We start from the raw sequence: 19,650 nt of genomic DNA, 5'->3' as shown, positions 1-19,650 counted from the left end.
GGATTCCCTCTGGGGTACCTGAAGGATCTAATACACACAGGAGGATTGTGAAGACACGAGAGTACACTCATGGGTAAGTCAAGGAACGAAGTCTGGGGAGAGACCTGCCCTCCCCTATCTTGACCTCAGCCCTTGGGTCCCCATCTTGGGAGGTAATAAGGTCCTGTGTGTCAAGTCCCAACTTGTTTCTTTGTCACACTGCCCTGCAATCCCCTGGGTGTCAGGATCCTAATGTGGCAAGCAGGGCTGAAACTTGGGACAGCCCTAACGGAACACTCCTAGGCAGGGCTGGGGCTGGGGGACACCGTGTTCTCACCAGGGCTCTGAGCAACTGCCACTGATGCTCCTCCAGGCATGGGGACACGCCCTGCTCTAAAGCCAGCTGCTCATGTAGCTCCTGAAGGAGCCTCTTCTTTCCAGACAGCCTCATTTGAGCCAGGGTAGTGATGGCGGCGCCTCGGAGGGCCAGTCTGCGCAGAGCAGAGCGCAACAGTAGCTCGTGGCCCTGTAGGATGCCTCGTGTGGACCTGTTGGGAGAAAGCAAGGCTACTTGGATGCTCTGAACAGTGAGGCACTTCCCAAAGAACCACACCCACAGGAGGAAAGGGAGCCAACCATCCACTGCCCACCTAGTAACATCCCATCACGTCCAGCTCAAGTCCATCCATTGCAAGTTCAGAGGTACATGCAGTGGCTATGGCGTATGCCCAGTTCCACTTCATACACAATTCCTCAACACATTTAAAGCCAATACAAGCACTTGAGTTCCCACGTCAGTGGGTCAAGACAACCCAAAGCCCAGCTAGGAGCCAATGCCTTGTTTCTAATGCGCAGTGCTGCCTGGAGGTTGGGAAGCTGGACAGAACCTTGGCAGCCAGTGACTGACAAGAGGCAGACAGGAACACACCCAAGATTTCCTGCTGTGGCCCTCAGCTTAGAGATGTGGCGTCCTGCCATGGAGCTAGTCAGTCCCCAGGGGATGGGATTCATCTGCCCTGACCTAAAATCCCTACTAGGAGTAAGACAAGCCATCAGCACTGTTTGATACCATAAAATCTGGATCTTATCTCTTCAGTCGTTCAACAAGTATCCATCCATGGTCAATAAAAATAACACAGTCATACAAACAGGAAAAAAATGAACCTTTGGGAGTGGAGAATAGACAACAGGAGAGCTACAAGGTCACACATTGGAACAAAAGAATGGAACAGTGCAGAATTAGTATGGAGTGTGGTGGAAAAGTCCAGGAAGTATAAAACTGAATCCTGAGAGACGGACAGAAGACTGATTTATATTAAATATAAATGGACCAAATACTAGTACAACTCAGGACAGGCTCCAGGCTTCCCGAACCTCGATGAGCTGGCAATGTTCACCGGGTCACTCTGGGCCACCCTGCTTATATTTCTCCTGATGCTTCACCTGTATCAGTCATACACCTGCTGTCTCCTGTCCACAACATGTCTGTGGTCCTGAAGTCCTCTACCATAACCACTCACTTCCTGTACCAAACACTGTCAAAGCCACATACCTGCTCCTGCTCCATCCACCATAATAGCCACACACCTGTAGTCATACCAAGCCATTGGTCACCTCTGTCACAGGCACACCCCTGCTTCTGAACCAGCCTCTACTACAGCCATACACCTGCTACCTGTGTAAATCAGGTTCTTGGGAAAAGATGGGTAATTTAAAAAAAAAATCTATCATTTTTCTCTTGGAAAACAAGGAGAAATATTTTCACTAAACAGAAAAAAACCAGACCACATGAATAGCAGAAATGTGGAACGGGAATATACAGTTGATTGATAAGTAGAACGTGATGATAGACATGCACAAAGATCTCTGTGGTGACAGAAGCTTCCAACATCTGGACTGTATGCAGTAGCAGAAGCGAAACTGCAAATTTACCAAACATCTGGAACTGTAACCAAAACGAATGTGTATATATCTACCTCACAAGAACGATTCCAAAAAGTCCCGAGCAAGCAGAATTCAGTGAAACATATTTTATTAGCTCCACTTTCCAGAGAAGGAAAGTGTGAAATGGTACCTTTATTATCAGGGGAAAGAAAGCAGGGCCAGCCGATGTATCCACCTTGCAGGTTAGCACGCTGAAGCTAGCCTGGTGTCTCACACACATAGAGCCCATCTTTCAGGGCTCATACTCACTCTTCCGAGAGGCCGCTTAATCGGCTCAGGACCCCGTGGATGGTGTTCTCGTGGTGATCCCGCAGCTGCCTCTGCAGCACCGTGGACAGCGTAGACTCCTCCAGCCACACCTGTGCTCACAGGGACAGCGGCGGGCGCATGAGCAGCTGCAGGAGCTCCCTCCATCCGCCCCTGAAGTTTAACAAGTGCCCTTCTTTCCTGATCCTCTCAACAACTTTGCTTGTTCCCACAGTTCTGGGGAGGGCGTTGCCATGTGATCAGAAGGAAGGCTCTCATCTCACTCAGCAAGACAGTGCTGCAACGAGACCTGCATCGCTAAGAGGCCTTTCTCAGTCTTCTGAGTGTTAGCGGGCTCTGTCTGTCTCCATCAGCCCAGAGACTTCAGAGCCTGCACGTAGGGTGCGGATGGAGCACGGGTCTTAGCAGAGGCCCCTGCACCTTAGACTTCCCAGGTCCATGATTCTTGGCCTGGTCGGGCTTCCAGAGGCTGCTGTGCCCTCAGGCTCGCGAGCCCACCTTTCCAACCTCTGCTTACACTATCTGCCATACCATCCTCCTTTGGCCCTAACCCCAACCCTCCTGCCTTTCTCCCAGCCCCCCTTCATGTTCCCGCAGCCTCCGCTCTGTCTGGCCTGTCCTCTGCCTTGTTGCCTTTTGCCTCCCGACTTCCTGGGTGAACTCGTGACTGCTGCGCTCACATCCAGGCCCTCCCTCCATGACTTCCGGGGAAACTCTGTAACCATGGCTTTGTTTCCTCGCAGCCCTGCGCATCACCCCAGGGGCTTGAGCATGCGCAGCACGCACTCTGGCACTTAGTACATTTCTGGATGTTCGCAGCCACGTCTGTGCAGTGTCTCTAAGAGGACCTTGGGGATGAGCAGCATCTGAAATCCCTCCTTACCACCCCAAATCTCAAACGCACAGCCCAGCCCAGGTCCCAGGAGACAAACCCGTTTGTCCTGCTCCAGGAGATCACATAGAAGTCCCCACTGTCGTCTGCGGAACCTGTCCGCCTGCGCCAGCTGTCTCGCTGCCTGCTCCTGGACCTGCTGCCGCAGGGCCTCACATTCTGCTATAGGGAGGTTGCTCACTTCTGGGAGGGTCTTCAGGAACAGGGCGTCCACAAACTTTCGGAAGGTTTCCATGGTGCCACAGTATAGCTCCTGAAACAAGAACCACACCGGGGTTACCGCCCAGGTGCCACACCCCACCCTGCTGGAGTCTGAGCTTCGAAACTTGAAGTAGAGAGCAGGAGGCACAAGCAAAACAGACAATAGGAACAAAATGCACATACATAGTTGTTATTGCAAGCACACCAAATGGATTCCAGGGAGATTATAAGAAACGGACCTTAAGTAGTGGCGGCCGCTCTGTTCATGGTGTTATAAGCCACGCTTATACAAGACAAGCAAAGGCTGCAATGATAAATAACATTGCTTAGTGTAAAAAAGAACCAACTAGATGTTTTAGAATTCAAAAGTTCTAAGAACTCAATGTACCATTTTCATTATAGTCATTTAAAAGCAGGCGAAGAGAGAATCAGTGTGGTGGAAGGGAAGGCAGAAGAAATCCTGCCCAGAAACAGGATGGACACTGTGAAGAGAGAAACCAGAGGGTCCAGCAGGGGTCACTGCTGTCCCCAAGGAAGGGACAGAAGAGTTCGAGTGGAAGTGATATTTGGAGAAATAATCTAATTTCGTAAAACTATAAAAGAAGTTTACAGATGAGGAGCCCAAGGTCACAACTGATAACACCTGTTCAACACTAGACAGCTCTGGTCAGGACAGCCACACTTCCTGTCTTTGCACTTTAGTCCTGATTCTGTAATCTGCAACACTGACTCCTGGTCCACTCAGAAACACTTCTCCAGACAGCTGTCTTTGAGTTCACCTTCGCCCTGAGACCTCACGGTTCCTTACTCTCCTCTCTGTGCTGGTAAGAAGGGCTTGGCGATGGAGTCAATATGAACTGGGATGTCCCGAGTTCCAGCTGCTGTCCCAAGGCCTCTAAGACACTGAGTTGTCACAGTACCACTGTGAAGGAAGGCCAGAGGGACCAGGCCGTGGTCTAAGCTGACACTAAGCTGGACATCTGGGCCACCTCTCCCAACAGTGCTGCCAATCCCTGAGGTGTGCGTGTTATATCTTTCCTCACCAGCGTCTTCCTTTACCCTGTTTCCATCTCTCAGCCCATGGCTCTTCCTTGTTTACCAGCATGTCCCAGGAACCCTGCACCTGGGGGGTCTTGATGCACATCTTCCTTTCTCTTCAAAGCCAGCCATGAGGAGATCAGGGCAGCTCTCACTTGCGCATGCCTAGATTCAAGGGTGGTTCAACCTCCCAGTTTCCAGCATGGACAGGAAGAACCCATAGTAGAGATGAAGCCTGTGGGCCCTTCAGGCAACAAATATAGTGCTACTTGTCCCTGCCTCCAGTGTTTCAGCCCAGAGGACAAGAGGACCAAGTGGTTCTCTCACAAATGTGGAGCAAAGAGTTGCTCTGCTGTCTGGCTAAGCCACTGTAACCTCCATTGTTAACCTGATAGACTCAGTGTCACCTAGGAGACATGCCTATGAGCGAGTCTATGGTGCTAGCTCTAGACATGCTTAACCAAGAAGGGAAATCATTCACCCTGAATGTGAGTCACACCACTCCATGAGCAGAGACCCCAGGTTAAATAAAAGGAGGCGAGCCGAGGACCAGCACGCATGTCTTTCTGCTTCCTGACTGCAGATGCAGCGCGACCAGCTGCCTTAGGCTTCTGACGCCATGCCTGCCTCACCTTGACGGACTGAGAGTCAGAACCGAAAAGTTCTTTTGTTGGGTATTTTGTTACAGCAACGAGAACAGTAATCCAGTCACATACCTGGCAGAGCGCAGCCATGGCCTCAGTGATCCGGGTGTCTTCCTCCCCCTCCTGGTCACTCCACATGAGCCGCTGCCTCTCCAGGACCTCATGAAAGGCCTGTTAGTTAAAACAGGAATTGAGTCCAGTAGAAATTGTACTATGTTTTTTTTTCTGGGAAATTCTCCCTAACTGACTGACTGCCATCTAAGAGAGGAAGAATATTCACACCAATATAATTGTGAGGAAACTAAGCCATGGAGCTTCCGCATGACTTCAGTGGTGTACAGGAAGCCAGTCTGTGCTTCTGTTACACTGATGTAAGGAGTGTCCACTGGGCAGCCCTTGTTACTTGTCTCTTCTATGCCTTGTCAGCAGACAGTATCCTCTCTGACTTATTCTGCTATCAACCTGACATACTCAGAGGAACCTACCTGGGGACTGGGGTAAAGCAGACAAGTTATTAGAGGCCCATATAATCAAGAAGAAGCCAGGCCTTGCCATCCAGAAGCTGGACCCTGCCTCCAGAGAGACAACAGAACAGCTGACTGTGGAGCAGGCCAGCAGGGTATCAGAGACTCCTACATAACAGAGGGTAGAATAGGGCACAAGGACAGGCAGTGGCTTCCCACTGTAGGAGGGAGAACACAGGGACATCTTATCAGGAGAAATGTCTGGATAGTCTCTGAAGATGAAGGTTTCTAGAGACAAGGCCGCCCATGATTGAGCAGCAGCTGCAGTTGCCACAACTGGAGGCTGTAGAGTCCTCTGTCTGCCTATTGGATGGTATAGAGTGGGACTGTGATGAGGCTGGAGGGCGGGGACTAAAAAGGGGGGTAGTGAAGGTGGGCTGGAGGAGTGTGGTATCCATTCATTTGCCCATTCATGTGTTCGTTCTTTGGTTCATTCATCCATTTATGTGTTTGTTCATCCATTCATGTGCCCATTCATCCATTCATGTGTCCATCTATCCATCCATCCATCCATCCATCCATCCATCCATCCATCCACTCATCTATCTGTGCATCCATTCACCTCTTCCCTGTCATCTCTGTCCCCTGGACACCAGCCACTTAATCTTGTCTAAGCTGGATTTTGGGACACAGATGCCTATCACCCTCCTATGTTTGGGGTTCAGGGAGAACAGGGTGTTATGCAAAGAGCTGAGTCCTATATTCCTCTTATTCGAGCCACTTTTCCCACGAAGAGTAAGCCCCACCCCTTGAGGGTACATTGCTGACTCCTAGGCATGGATAGGGAATGTGTGACAGGCCTGGGTCTATTCTGCGTTTCGAGGGTGGGGTCTCACTTTTCCTTGATGCTGCGCCCCATACACTGTGCCCATGGCCCTGTGCCTGTACTGTGAGCTCAGCCTGTCTCATTGGTTCCCAGATGCTCATTTTCTCTTCAGAAAGCCAGCACCTCACTTCCTGCCCTCCCACTGGCCTCCTGGCCTCTTCCTACTGAGTCTCATGGCATTTTCTAATGGGGCCACCTCCCTGGTCCTGACCAATCCTCTGACCAGAGCTGAGGGCTGCTCTACTTCCTTGGCTTAGGACCTTTGCATACTCTGTCCCATGAGCCAGTATTGGATATGCCTACTAAAGATTCTGTCTTCTCTTAGCCTCCCAGCTTGGGATGCTTGACATCGGCCCATGAAAGAGGAATCAAGAACACAGAGCCTGAGGGACTTGGCTATGGTCATGGGCCTGGCACAGGGAGCCTCGTGTTGAAGTTGTGCCTGATGGAGGCCTAAGTCCTGACCAGACTCAACCCGCAAAGGACGTCCCGGGGACGGTGTAGGGGCAGAGTCACCTTGAGGAATTCCCCCGGATCTGAAGTCAGTTGGGAATCAGCCAGAAAGTTCTTCCATTCTTCTGCTTGGGCCTGTGTGAGCTCCGCCGCTGCCTCTGCCTGGCGAGCCTGAGACAACTGGACCAGGTCCTTGCCCCGCTGCATGAATTCTGGGATTGAAAAGAACCATAGAGCATGGGGTCACTCTCCAGCAGGACTGCAGCGACCCTCTCCTGTAACCTATCAAGTGGTCCCTTCTCTGTAGGTGACAGATCTACTTTTCTGGGCAGGTCTCACTGACAGTGACCTCAAGGCTCTTGAACTCTGCCCAGCCTGTGTCCGTGGCCCTGTGGGCAGGAGCAGACATGGAGAACCGGTGTAGCTTCCCTCCACCCATGCTGACCTGACCTTCAGCTGGGCGGGGCTAGGGCTGCAGGTGGGTTGCATTGGTCACCCCTAGACATTATGGGTCACTCCTGGGCGTTTCTATGTCCACTCTGGTCGGCAGCTTCTCGTCTTTTGAGTTCTAGGTGGTCCTGCCTTGCATTGGGGTCTTGCCCACCTGAGTCACTGAGAATAATAGAAGATGACTCCAATCTTACACAGACTCTGTTCATTCTGCTCTATGGAGAGGGAGGCTGGGCCTGGCACTGCTCATGGGATTGGAAGGGGAGGCAGCCCTGGCTTAGTGTCATGGGTCACATGATTCCAGATCCCTGGTCCAGGCTCACTAGCGCACCCCTGCCAAAGCACTCTGTCTCCTCCCAGAAGGCCTTGTGCTGCTGGGTCAGAAGTTCCTCCTTCTGCCTCGCAGACAGCTGTCCCTGCACAGTCAGCAGTTCCAGGCCATGGGAGATGGCTGCCAGGCGGCCCTTGGTCTCCTCCTGGAGCTGGGTCCTCAGGAACTCTACCATTCTTGCCATGTGGGCGCGACCCATCGTCCTCTCCAGAATATCCTGTACAGAGACATAGGACAATGGCTGGGCATCAGGGCTCTGCCTCGAAGGTGCTGAGGAGGCAGTGGCCTCCAATCACACACACACTTCATTCCGAGCACAGTGAATACCCTCCTGTCCCGTCTGTACCTAAGGCAGGGGTGGAAGCCTCCCCATGCATTCAGAGTGGGATAAGCACCTGTCCTGTCCCCAAATCCTTCAACCCAGTATCCTCTAGTCAAATCCAGATTTTGAAACTCTGTCTCCTACACCTCTCTGCTCCTGGCTGTCAGCCTAAGCCTGATCACTACATAGAGACCATCCAAAGCCTAAGTATCAGAGTCTTTAAAGTGCCCCGGAAAATATCACTAGGCAGCCAGCATTGAGAGCCCAAGCTCAGTGCTGTAGGATCACTGATCTGATCAGACGCCTCCACTATGGGATGGTGGGTGATGGATGGATGGGTGTAAGAATGGGCAGACAGCTAGAGCGATGGCTCTGCAGGTAAACAGTACAGCTCTACCAGAGGACCTGAGTTTGATTTCTAGCACCCATGTCAGATGGCTTACAATGGCTTGTAACTCTCCAGTTTTGGGAGCACACACACACACACACACACACACACACACACAACATGGGTCTGGACAGATGACTCAGTGGTACAAGTATTTGCTGCTCTTGCAAAGGACCTGGACTTGATTCCCAGTAACTATATGGTGGTTCACAAGCATCCATAATTCTAGTTCCAGAGGATCTGGCACTCTCTTCTGACCTTCTTGGGTACCAGGTATGTACCTGGTATATATTCATACACTCAGGCAAAACAGTCATACACATAGAATAGATTGCTTTTTAAATGGGTAGATGATGGGTGGGTGCGTAATGGATGGATAGATGGATGGATGGATGGTGATGGATAGGTGAGTGATGGGTAGATTGGTGATGGATGGATGGAAGTTGCGTAGTGGGTGATGGACAGATGGATGATGAATGGATGGTGATGGGTAGATTAGTGCTGGATGGATGGAAGTTGGGTAGTGGGTGATGGACAGATGGATGATGGATGGATGGTGATGGGTACATTGGTGATGGATGGATGAAAGATAGGTAGTGGGTGATGGACAGATGGATGATGGATGCACAGTAGGAGGATTCACTCCCATTTTCTGGGGGTGCTATATCCCCCTTTACAACATGACTGTGTTTGACCTCCTGGTCCCTAAAGTGTTTCCCGCCCTTCCTCGTGCCCTGAGTTACCAGGACATGCAGGTCCTGAGAGTCATGCAGCAGTCCCTCCGCGACAATCATTCTTCCCGTCAGAGTCATCATGAGCTGCCGAGCCTTGGAGCTGGAACACTTAAACTGGTCCATGAGAATGGTCTGGATGCTTTCCACCTGCTTCCAGAAAGCTCCCATCTGTGAAATGAGCATGAGGAGTGAGTGACAAAGAAACCTTAATCAGGAAAGAGCTCGGGCAGTGTCTGGGGAACCTCAGATCCTCCCTCATTCCCATCGGAGGCCCCCAACTCTTCTGCAATTGACGGGGATTTATCTCGGCGTCGATGGTGTCCTGTGTAGACACCCTCCACTCTCTGCCCCAGCAACTGTGGCTCCAGTCATATTGTTGGAGAGGTGTTTTCAGCAAACACAGGACACTATTGCCAATAAGGAAGTTATGAACACTGCTTAAGGACTCCAGATGGGTCACAATTATTCCTAGGGGGCATGAGAAATGAATGAGGCAATGAGACCCTGTGAGTTCTAGGATCTCTCAAAAGGATTAATTATGGCTTAAAAAATAAAAGCCTGGAAGGTCACTAACTATATTAGTCATTGTTCCAGAAGTTCAAAAGAACTAAAAACCAGAGAAGACGCTGATGTGAAATCATTCTGCTTTTGAAATCCAGCTTCCCACACTTTATCTTATCAGGACTAGAGCTGGGAATAGTTGATTCACGGCTTGGGATGTTGGGAGCTACAAAGTGTGACAATACAGCCTGTCTAAGCTTCAGCATTGGGCATGGTGGGAAGTCTAGTGCTTGACTTTATGGGAAGCAGGCTGTGTGCCATCTGTGTGCCTCCCTCGCTTACTCCTGGGTAGAAGGTGTCCTGAGGCAGAGCACAGGATGAGGAGAAATCCAGAAGCCCCAGAATGTGACTGTCCACCATTGACTGTATTTGGTTCAGAACCCTTTAGGTCCACACTGATCCTGAACGCGGGCAGCACCGCCCCGTGGGATGGAGTCCAGAATGAATAAACAGGCGAGAGAGCTGAACTCCAACATTAACTGTGGATGCAATGTGACCAACTGCTTCGTGCTCCTGCCACCGTGCCTTGCCCACCCTTTGAACTGTAAGCTGAATAAAGCATCCCTCCCTTAATGTGCTGCCCGGCATGTGTTTAGCCCCAGCAAGGAGAAAAGTAATTGTGCCCCTTAAATGAGTATCCCCCATAGCCTTGGTCATTGACATTGCTGCTTCCCAGTTGGTCGCACTGTTTAGGGAGGCCTTGTTGAAGGGGGCATGTCACTGGAGGAGGGCTTTGGGAGTTCAAAGACTTGTGCCATCTCTAGTTTACTCTCTCTGTTCCATGCTCATGGTTTAAGAGCAGAGCCCTCAGTTCCTGTTCCTGCCAACATGCCTTTACTCTCACCATAGCTGTTGACGAGTCTCTTTGGCAGGGCCATGCTCCAGCAAATCTGTGTTCCTACTCCCCAGCACAGAAGGTGCCAAGGACACAGATTCGTGGCCTGCAGGCCATGGAATCAACATGAGAAAGGAGTGTTTCAAGGATGCCCTCTTTGGTGGCTTGTTTTGTGAGGCTGAGGGTTGGAGATGCTCCTAGAATCCTCTCTAATATGGGGTGGTAGTGATAATGAAAGTTTATAGGAATCATGGCATTCAGTGATAAATACAGCACACTGAAAATGTAAATTGATTAAAGCTTTCTTCTGTAAATCTCTGCTCTCCAAGGATACCTTCTCAGCCACTGAACTTCAGAAACAGGGAACTACAGTGTCACCTCTGTAGTCTCACCAATGTCACTGCTGCAGAATCCAAGACACCCGCAGAAGAGAGAGGTGGCACCTACATTGTCTATGAGTTGTTCAGAGAGCTCTCTCTCCTTCCTCTCCACATCTGCCAGGGAAATGTAGCCAGAGTCGCCGGTGCCTAACAGTTCTGTGTTCGCCAATCTGGCCTGCAGTCCCTTTTCTAACTCCTCCAAATCCTGGGATGAGGGAAGGGAAATACACAAAGAAAAACTAGTAAATCTCAAATCCTAGAAGAATAGATTCTCTTATTTTTTGACAGGTATTTTATTATATATGTACACACACACACACACACACACACACACACACACTAATGAGATGTTCTTGGCACAGTCCTAGAGTTTAATGCTAGGCCAGAAAGATGACTTTGTGGGTGAAAGCAATTGTTCTGTAAGCCTAGGAACCTGGGTTTGATGTCAGAACCCGTGGGGGATGGAAAGAGAGAACTCTTTCCACTCTGGAATCTTACAGAGCTTCTCTCATAAGAAGGCCTCACTCATGCTGCGGCACATTCACCCACACCCACTGAGCATTCACACACAGAAAGTGAAAGTGTATTTAAGGGATGAGGGTATAAGTTCTTTAACTTTATGAAACATTGGACCTCCAGAATGATGATTTTCTTCTACGTCCTCAGTCCTCCTGAAACCGTAGTTAATACTTAGCAAACAACGAAACTGTGTCTTTCAATCATTACAAACTCTTAGAAAAATGTGTGTTCTCTGGACTAGGCAGGGATGTTCCTTCTTCCCACACAGGGTTTCCATGGGGAAGGATTATTTATACATACACCTGGAGAAGGAAGTGGGAAGTATTTGGTGGGTTCAAGAGCAGGAAGTGAGCAGTACACCTTAGTTGTCCAGTTTCTTTCTCGCTGGGGCAGCATCTTCATGGGAAACCATTGACCTGGTGTGGTCTCAGCACAGACAGCACAAGCTCCACTTCCATGGGGAGGCTGACATGGTCCAGGGTCTTCTTGTGATGAGGTTGGTGACTGGGTCTGCTCTGGGATTTGGTGTTAGGAAGTAACACCCTCCAGGCCGACAGCATTTGTAGATCTGCAGTCACTGCAAGCTCAGGAAGGATCATGGGGCTCTCTGTGTGGCTCCTACAAACTCCAACGTGGAGTTGAGGATGGCTCTAGCTTCCCTGGGGCTGTGTTCCCAGGTAACCAAGGAGATGTGGGGCTAACTTCTTCAAGAGATCTAAGGTTGAGACTGATCACCTACAGATACCTCTACTGACACTAGTCAATTTCTCCTTCCCTGCTGCTTCTAATAAACATGCCGAGGTTCCTCGTGGCCGGTGGTAGTAGGTGCCCTCCATCAGAATGAGTACAAACCCAGCTGGTCCCAGTGTTCCTGTCTGTCTGTCTGTCTGTCTGTCTGTCTGTCTGTCTGTCTGTCTGTCCTTTCTTCATTCCCTTGCCATCCCTGGTCAGGGTTCCACAAGCCAGGCTGCAGATCAGCACAACTGTCCTCTTTACATATGCATATACACTTCCAAAGGTTGTCACACCGTGTTCAAATGTATACTACAAAATCCACTTTATGCATAAAAGAAAAATATTTTATGCATAGCATGATAGGTTTCATTATTTTAAACAATTTACTGAGTTATCTTGAGACACAGGCTAAAGACTTACATGCTCTTGTTTGGAAAGAATCTTCTGGTATAACTCATCATCAGGCTTCTTTTTAGGAAAAACATCCAGGAGGCATGCTTTAAGAATCTGAATGAACATCTGTTGGCATAAGGAGAGTGTCAGGAGAAACATTTAAGTAGTGCCACACCCCTGACAATGTTCTTGCTGAAGGAAATGGTGTATATACAAAAGATTACATATCATCTCTAGAGAATTGATATGCAAAGCCCTCTTAGTTTCCTGTCTCCACTGGATACTAAGGACCCTTCTAGAGTCGGGGAAGCCCAGGAAATCCCAGTGGGTACCATCTGAACGGTGCCTACTCACTCTACTGCAGGAGTATTATTATCCAGGTATCATCACAGACACCACCATGGTGAACATTCACACAGGGGCTGGGGCCGACATGGTCTCTCTGGGACAGATACCCAGGGGAAGAGCCACCTGTCCTCTGGGCATCATATGCTTGGCTGTCTAAGAATCAGTCCTGCAGTTTTCCATTCCCTCAGTGATGTGAGCAGGCTCTGGCCTCCCCACAGCCTCAGCTTGTGTGCTGCCGCTGATACGTGTAGTTATTGGCATGCTGTCTTTCTCTCAAAACAAGGCTCTCTCGCAAGTCCTTAGTAGGTATAGCCTGAGCCCTCAACTTATCTATAGATAGCTCCCACCCCAGCTAAATAGAAGCCCACGTCTTGTCAGGGCCCCTGAATGCATCACCACATACAGTGCTCCAGAATACATGACCACATCCAGTGCCCAGACCTCACCTCACTGCATGACTCTCAGGTTTTCATGTCTGCTCTCCCCCAGATCTGTGCCCCTCACACATCTGGTGCTCTGTGCCCATAGGAAGTCTCATATCCTCATATGGTCCCCAGGAGCAAATGTCTATACCTACCAGGTGCTTCTCCTGCCTCAGCGCCGTGTCTACCTGAAGCAGGTCTTTCAGGTGAAGGCTGCAGACACACAGGTCAATATCTACACTGAGAGAAGTATACAGGGGTCAGAGAGTCAGAAGGCAGGGTGAAGACAGGACCCTGGTCTCTACTTATGTGGTGGCCCTGTCCCCTAGTTCATGTTCCTTACATACACTCAGGGTTAGAGAAGTCCAGACTGCTGCTGGATGCCTCAGCTGAGGAAGAGTATCAGGACAGTTTCTGGGACAATGTACTTATTGAGAGAGAGAGAGAGAGAGAGAGAGAGAGAGAGAGAGAGAGAGAGAGAGAGCAGGCTCCATGTATCCTCTATAGAATCTGTCACTTCTGTCACCACATGCCTTTCCTCAGCACAGATAGCCTTAGGCCTGCATGAGAGGCAAGAAAGAGACTCGGAGAGCAGAGGGCCAGGGCTATCAGGAACAGACATAGGCTGCTTTGGGGACCCTTTTTTTCCTCACAGACAAATGCATTTAGATAAAAACACCTATTCACAATATTATGAGGTCTGTAAATGCAAATGTGAGAATGCGTTCCACTCAAGGCTCTCTCACCCAGGGACAACGACCTGGCGACACCCTGGCCCCAACTCTACTCCTTCCTATTCTTGGGCCAGGGCTGTCCTCTGTTGTTTGAGTGAGAATGGCCCCCATAAGGCCATATGTTTGAATATTTGGTCCTCAGTTGGTGGAACTGTTTGTGAAGGATTTGGAGGTGTGGCCTTGTTGGAGAAGGTGTGTTACCAGAAGCACACTTCAGATTTTTTAAAAGCCCATGTCATTCCTAGTTACCTCTCCCTCTGCCTCGTACCTGCAGACAGTGGTGTTAAGCCTGCTGTTCTAGAGCCATCCCTGTCTGCCTGTTGCCCTGTTCCCCACCATGAAGATTGTGGACTCTAACCTCCAGAATGGTAAGCTCCAATGAACTCTTTCTTCTATAAGTTGCCTTATAGTATCTGTAGTTTCTATCTTATCTCAATTATAGAAAAGTAACTAACACTTCCAGGGATTCCTGGAACTTCAGGGCACAGAGAACAGAGGACAGCTGCCAATCATACCTGTGTCAGTAGACCAAGAAGTGAGTCTGGTGACATGTCACCTGTGCCTCAGAGATAAGGTATCTGGATCAAACCTGGCTTATCACTCACTGTGGTGTGACCTTTTTCAAGTTACTCAGCCTCTCTGCATCTCTTTAGAAAGTAGGGGACATATTGCCTAATTTTTAATGGATCACTACACCCGGTCCAGGCTCTCTTTGCCAAGCAATGGAGGTACAGTCATGAGCCACAGGAGTCAGACACTCAAGTTCCTGGGACAATTTTTACAGGTGCTTCAAACTCTGCCCGGAGCTCCCAGAGCATTTGCTACACTATGGTTTATGGGATACGTCAGTGGTTAGACACCGATCCCCTGCCACCTCACTGGGGCTCAGGCCTGGCTCTGATACTGTGCTTCTGTGTGTCCACTCTGAGTAATTTAACATTTCAGGATCTGTCTCCTCCTTTGCACCAATCACTGCAGCTCCACTACCCTGAGGTTGCTCCTTACCTCTCACAAGTCAGAATCTCAGGGAAGCTGCCTACGCGGAGGAAGGCGCACTGGAGGAGCCTGTCATCACTGTAGGTTGACCGAATGCTGGAGGAGGAGCTGCCATCCTCCTTGCCAGCCTGGCTCAGGCTGCCTAGGCTGCTGGCCGGTGAGGCCTCTGTTGGCTGGTGCGGCAGGTGGGGCAAGATGGCTGCCGCCTGTGTCAGGTTTTCATGCAGTGACGGGTGGGAGGATCCGTCAGCCAGAGGCTGTGAACAGAGCGAGACCTGAGTGAACTGACGGGTGAGTGTGAACAGACCAAGCTTCAGTCCCAGAACCATGGTCAAACCCACCCCTGAGGGGCTGAATCATGGCCCACCTGTCCTCACACTTGTCTTCAGGGGGCCAGCCCTCTTTACCAGGCTCCTACCCTGGAGCCATTAGGATATGTCCCCTCACACCCTTGTGTTCAGTTCTCCCATCTGCGCAGCCCATGACGACCTCTGGAAAGCAGGCTTCTCTCCCTTCTCTCCTCTGTGGCCGGCTCAGCTCCAGGACCCACTGAGCAGCTCTCCTGATGATGGGCATTCTTGCCACAGCCTTGGTAGCTCCCACTACCCTGACAGGCCTTGATCTCCTACCTAAGCCCAGTGTGGCACTAGTCACAGTCTGATCCCTGGGATGACTGGAAGTGTCCAGCTCTCTGTCTGGGCTTGTCCCTTGATGCTGGGCCTACACTGGCTAAACTGCCCATGCTCCAGACCTTCTCCTCATGTGTTACTTCTGGGTCATCCCAGATTCAGTTGCCCACTTGGAATCTGGCTTTCCTTCCTTGAGGTCTGCTGGGTTCCTGAGGTGCCTGACTGTCTGTCTCTCTGTGGCCTACTGCCTGACAATGGGATAGGGTTCAGAGAACCCACAGAGCCTGTGTCCTTATGCTGCTCAGGCAGACACACCCATATTGACATAGAAGAGACTCTGTCCACCTGACAGTAAGGATCTGAGTAAGCTTTTAACAGTGTACTAGGGAACGGGTCAGTCAGCCATGATTATAACTGGTCTGGTAGAGGTAAAGATCTCCCATGACACCCACCTCCCTCTCTCCTTATCTCCCCTTCTCCCCCTCTCTTTCCCGCTCCCTCTCCCCCCCCTCCACCCCCCTCTGTATTTCTGTATTGGCCAAAGGTCATTCATTGGGTGCTCTTCACCTTGTTTTTGAGGCAGGGTCTCTTATTGGCCTGGTGTTCACAGTTTGGTGTGGGCTGGCTGGACAGACAGCCCCAGGATCTGTCTGCCTTTGCTTCCCCAGTGCTGAGTTTATACGTGCACAGCACAGTGCTCAACCTTTTAGACATGGATTCTGGGGACTTGTTTGCATTGCATACACTTGACTGACTGAGCAAGTCAGTCTCCAGTTAGAGTATTAAATCTCTAATTGGAGTAAAATATTCTCTCCAGTTAGAGTATTAAAACAAGGGAGCTCAAGGAATTAGAATTTCTCCAGAAAAATTCCACTGGGAGGAGGAAAGGGTTGAAGCCATCGGGGGGAGAGTTGTCTCCCAGAAAGAGAGTCATGCAGTTCTGACCACCTGTCAGGCCTGGCAGAAGGGTCAGCAATGTCGAGGCTGCACCTTGACTAATATTGCAGAGTTATGGAAACCTTTGTCCTTCTGTTTGAACATAAGCTTCGTGTCAGGACTCGGAAGATGGACTTGCTGGGGATGGGGTGGAGATAGGATGTGTGTGTGTGTGTGTGTGTGTGTGTGTGTGTGTGTGTGAGAGAGAGAGAGAGAGAGAGAGAGAGAGAGAGAGAGAGAGAGAGAGAGAGATTGGGCCTCTTTATTTTACTTTTCAGTGTGAGCAAACTGAATCCATGTCCTTTTCCTTCTTTCCACTACTGCTGACCCTTAACCGGCCTCTGAAGATGGGGAAGCTCAGCCTGTGAGGCCTGCCTGCCAGAGGCCAGGATCTGACCCTAACGACCCAGCAGCACAACCAGATGCTGCTCATCACGAGGTTTCCACAGGGAGAGAGAGTCTAGAAAAACCCTCTGTGCAGGAACTTGCTGACTGAGCAAGTTCAGAGTTGTTCTACACACTTTCTTGCCTGAGGTCCAAACAGCAGCCAGGGCAGAAGCCTGCCTCCTTTTTGACAGCATAGCAAGACAGCGCCATGAAAGAGACTGAGGAAGGAGTCAGGATAGCATCCTCGAGACTCAGAGCTTATCTACCTGAGTACCAGGAGGGCAGCCCTCCTCCCAACACTCTGGGCAAGAACGCTGTCCACAGGACACTTTATGGGCTCAGCTCCTCCCTCTGTCATGGCTGCTCTCTGCAGAAAGACTCCAGCCAAGGGGCCCTGGTCACGGTCATGGGTGCAAGACCTGTTGCCAAGTGTAAAGTTGGCCTTGTCCTGAATGTGACCTTGAGCAGTCCATTCACCTTTTGGGCATGCTGCAAAGGGGAAGGCCTGCTGTGTGACAATCCCTCAGACCCCACAAATGTCTAGGAAGTGCAGCATCTGGCGTTAACCCTCAGCCATATGGAGAGAGACAGATGCTGGGCTGGAGGCACCCATTGAATCAGTGCCAGAGGGGGGATCACATCCCACTCTGGGAAGCTGCCGTCCTTGTAGATCAAGCAGCTTCTGTAACTCCTGACCTTGATGTGGCCTCCATGACCCACCCAGAGTCGCTGGCTCTCCTGTTTTTATCTGTTACACAGCAGACTTTCAGACAGGATGGAAACCCGCATCTGATCCATGCCCTTGAGTCCCCATGGAGCCCAGCACAGCATGGAGTAAACGCCACTGATAAAATGAAACTTGGAATGCTCACCCGGAACTTCTGGTTGATGGGATAGACCACTCTGGCTTTCAGTGCAAATGCTGTGATGTTGCCACTCAAGGATGGCTCACACACCTGCAAAGGAGAGGTAGCAGCACAATGAACTTCCTGTCCAATTAAAGATGGACTGTCCCAACTTGCTAAAATGCCACATCCCACCTGCAACAGTGGTCACAAGAAGGAACCCTGACAGGCCCATTTGGATCTTTGCAAGAAGGATGGATAGATGGATGGGTGGTGGGTTGGTAAATAGTAGATGTAAGAATGGACAGGATTAAAGAATGAAAGTGTGGATGGATGGATGGATGAATAGATGGGTAGATAGACAATGGATATATGAATGTATATATGTAAGCATGCATATATGTGCACATATATGTATATGTGCATGCGCATATATGTGCATAAATACATATGATGGGTAGACAATGGATAGTTCAATGGACAGATGGGTGGAGGGACAGATGGACAGGTGGGATGATGTATCTATGAGTGTATAGATGAAGGGAGAAATAGGAATACATGTATGTGTATACATGTCAGTTACTTTTCTTTTACTGTAATAAATGCAACGACCAAAGTAACTTGGGGAGGAAAGGGTCAATTTCACCTCAAATTTTACAGCCCATCCTTGAGAGGATTCAGGGCAAGAATCTGGAGGCAAGGACTGATGGTGGGGCTATGAAGGGACACTTACTACCTGCCTTACAAGATTGTCTATCCTGCTTTCTTATACACCCCAGGACCACTAGGGTCATCAACACACACACACACACACACACACACAATTCCCCACAGGCTTGTCTGTTGGCCAACCTCATTTTCTCAATTGAGGTTTCTGCTTCCCAAATGGCTCTAGCCTGTGTTGGGTTGACATAAAACTATTTTGCACAATATGTATAGGTGGGTAGATGATTGGATGGCTCATTGGCTCATGGACTTCTATGCATGAATATGTGGAGTAGGGATGAATAAATAGATGGAATGAATGAATGAATGAGAAGATTGGTAGATAGGTAGACTCATGAATAAATGAATGGGTAAGTAAATAGGTAGATATATGATATGTTGATGGACACCTATAAAATGATGTGTGGATGGACAGATGAATATATGAATGGATATACATATGTATGTACACATATATTGTGTGTATATATGTATGTGTACACACACATATGATGGATGGACACTTAGGTGCCTAGACAAATGCTTGGACAGATGCTATCATTTAACTCTGATCCTTCATCTTTGAAGTAATTAGGCTTTTAAAACCTTGGGACAGATTAACAAGCATCTCCTGAAGGACAGAGGATCATCATCAATGGGAAAATCATCCACATGAAGTAACTGAACTTTGAGGAATTAGACTTCACATTCCACAGTGCAACAGGATCGCCATAGCTTACAGTTCATAGGTTTCAAAGCAACTGGATGATGCAGAGGCTGTGAAGCCTCCTACCTCACAGAGGTGACAGATGTCATAGTACCCAAGTCACAGGTTACACGTGTATTATCACACCTCGTTCACTGATGCAGATGATTATAGGTGTCAACTAAAATTCTAAAGTAGGCATAGCACTGCAGGCTACACACACGGGCAATGTTTACATGGGGTTTGGGAATAGAACTTTAAACAAGAAAGGGATGGCTAAGTCAGCCTCAGTCTCCCCACATAATCAACAGAAGGAGCACCTAATCTTCAAAGACAACAGGCAGGAAGTTTCCAGCCGACTCCTGGCACCAAGAAGATGCTAGGCACTGACTAGTTATAGTGTTGGTGTTCATTAGGCACTCAGAGCCCACTGGCCATCCCCTCCCAGAGAAGCCACCTCTGATGCAGTGGGAGGGACCAATACGTTGGTCACCCTCTTCTCAGACATGCTCTGTACCTCTTCTGA

At 49.6% G+C, this 19,650-nt stretch overlaps 1 protein-coding gene across 1 annotated transcript in view; it reads right to left on the bottom strand.

Moving 5' to 3' along the window:
- Evc (EvC ciliary complex subunit 1) overlaps positions 1-19,650 on the bottom strand; it is a 39,538-nt gene that overhangs the window by 12,192 nt on the left and 7,696 nt on the right. The window contains exons 3-14 of the mRNA XM_052199141.1: positions 17,741-17,824; positions 14,926-15,173; positions 13,342-13,426; positions 12,444-12,542; positions 10,837-10,974; positions 9,003-9,161; positions 7,550-7,766; positions 6,832-6,980; positions 5,038-5,136; positions 3,123-3,335; positions 2,173-2,282; positions 317-527 (exon numbers count right to left, since the gene is read on the bottom strand). Coding sequence (XP_052055101.1) covers positions 317-527; positions 2,173-2,282; positions 3,123-3,335; positions 5,038-5,136; positions 6,832-6,980; positions 7,550-7,766; positions 9,003-9,161; positions 10,837-10,974; positions 12,444-12,542; positions 13,342-13,426; positions 14,926-15,173; positions 17,741-17,824 — 1,812 coding nt within the window. The remainder of the gene's footprint in view (positions 1-316; positions 528-2,172; positions 2,283-3,122; positions 3,336-5,037; positions 5,137-6,831; positions 6,981-7,549; positions 7,767-9,002; positions 9,162-10,836; positions 10,975-12,443; positions 12,543-13,341; positions 13,427-14,925; positions 15,174-17,740; positions 17,825-19,650) is intronic.

Source organism: Apodemus sylvaticus, chromosome 11, assembly GCF_947179515.1.
Source record: "Apodemus sylvaticus chromosome 11, mApoSyl1.1, whole genome shotgun sequence".
NCBI lineage: Eukaryota > Metazoa > Chordata > Mammalia > Rodentia > Muridae > Apodemus > Apodemus sylvaticus.
This window is presented reverse-complemented; position numbering and strand designations above follow the sequence as displayed.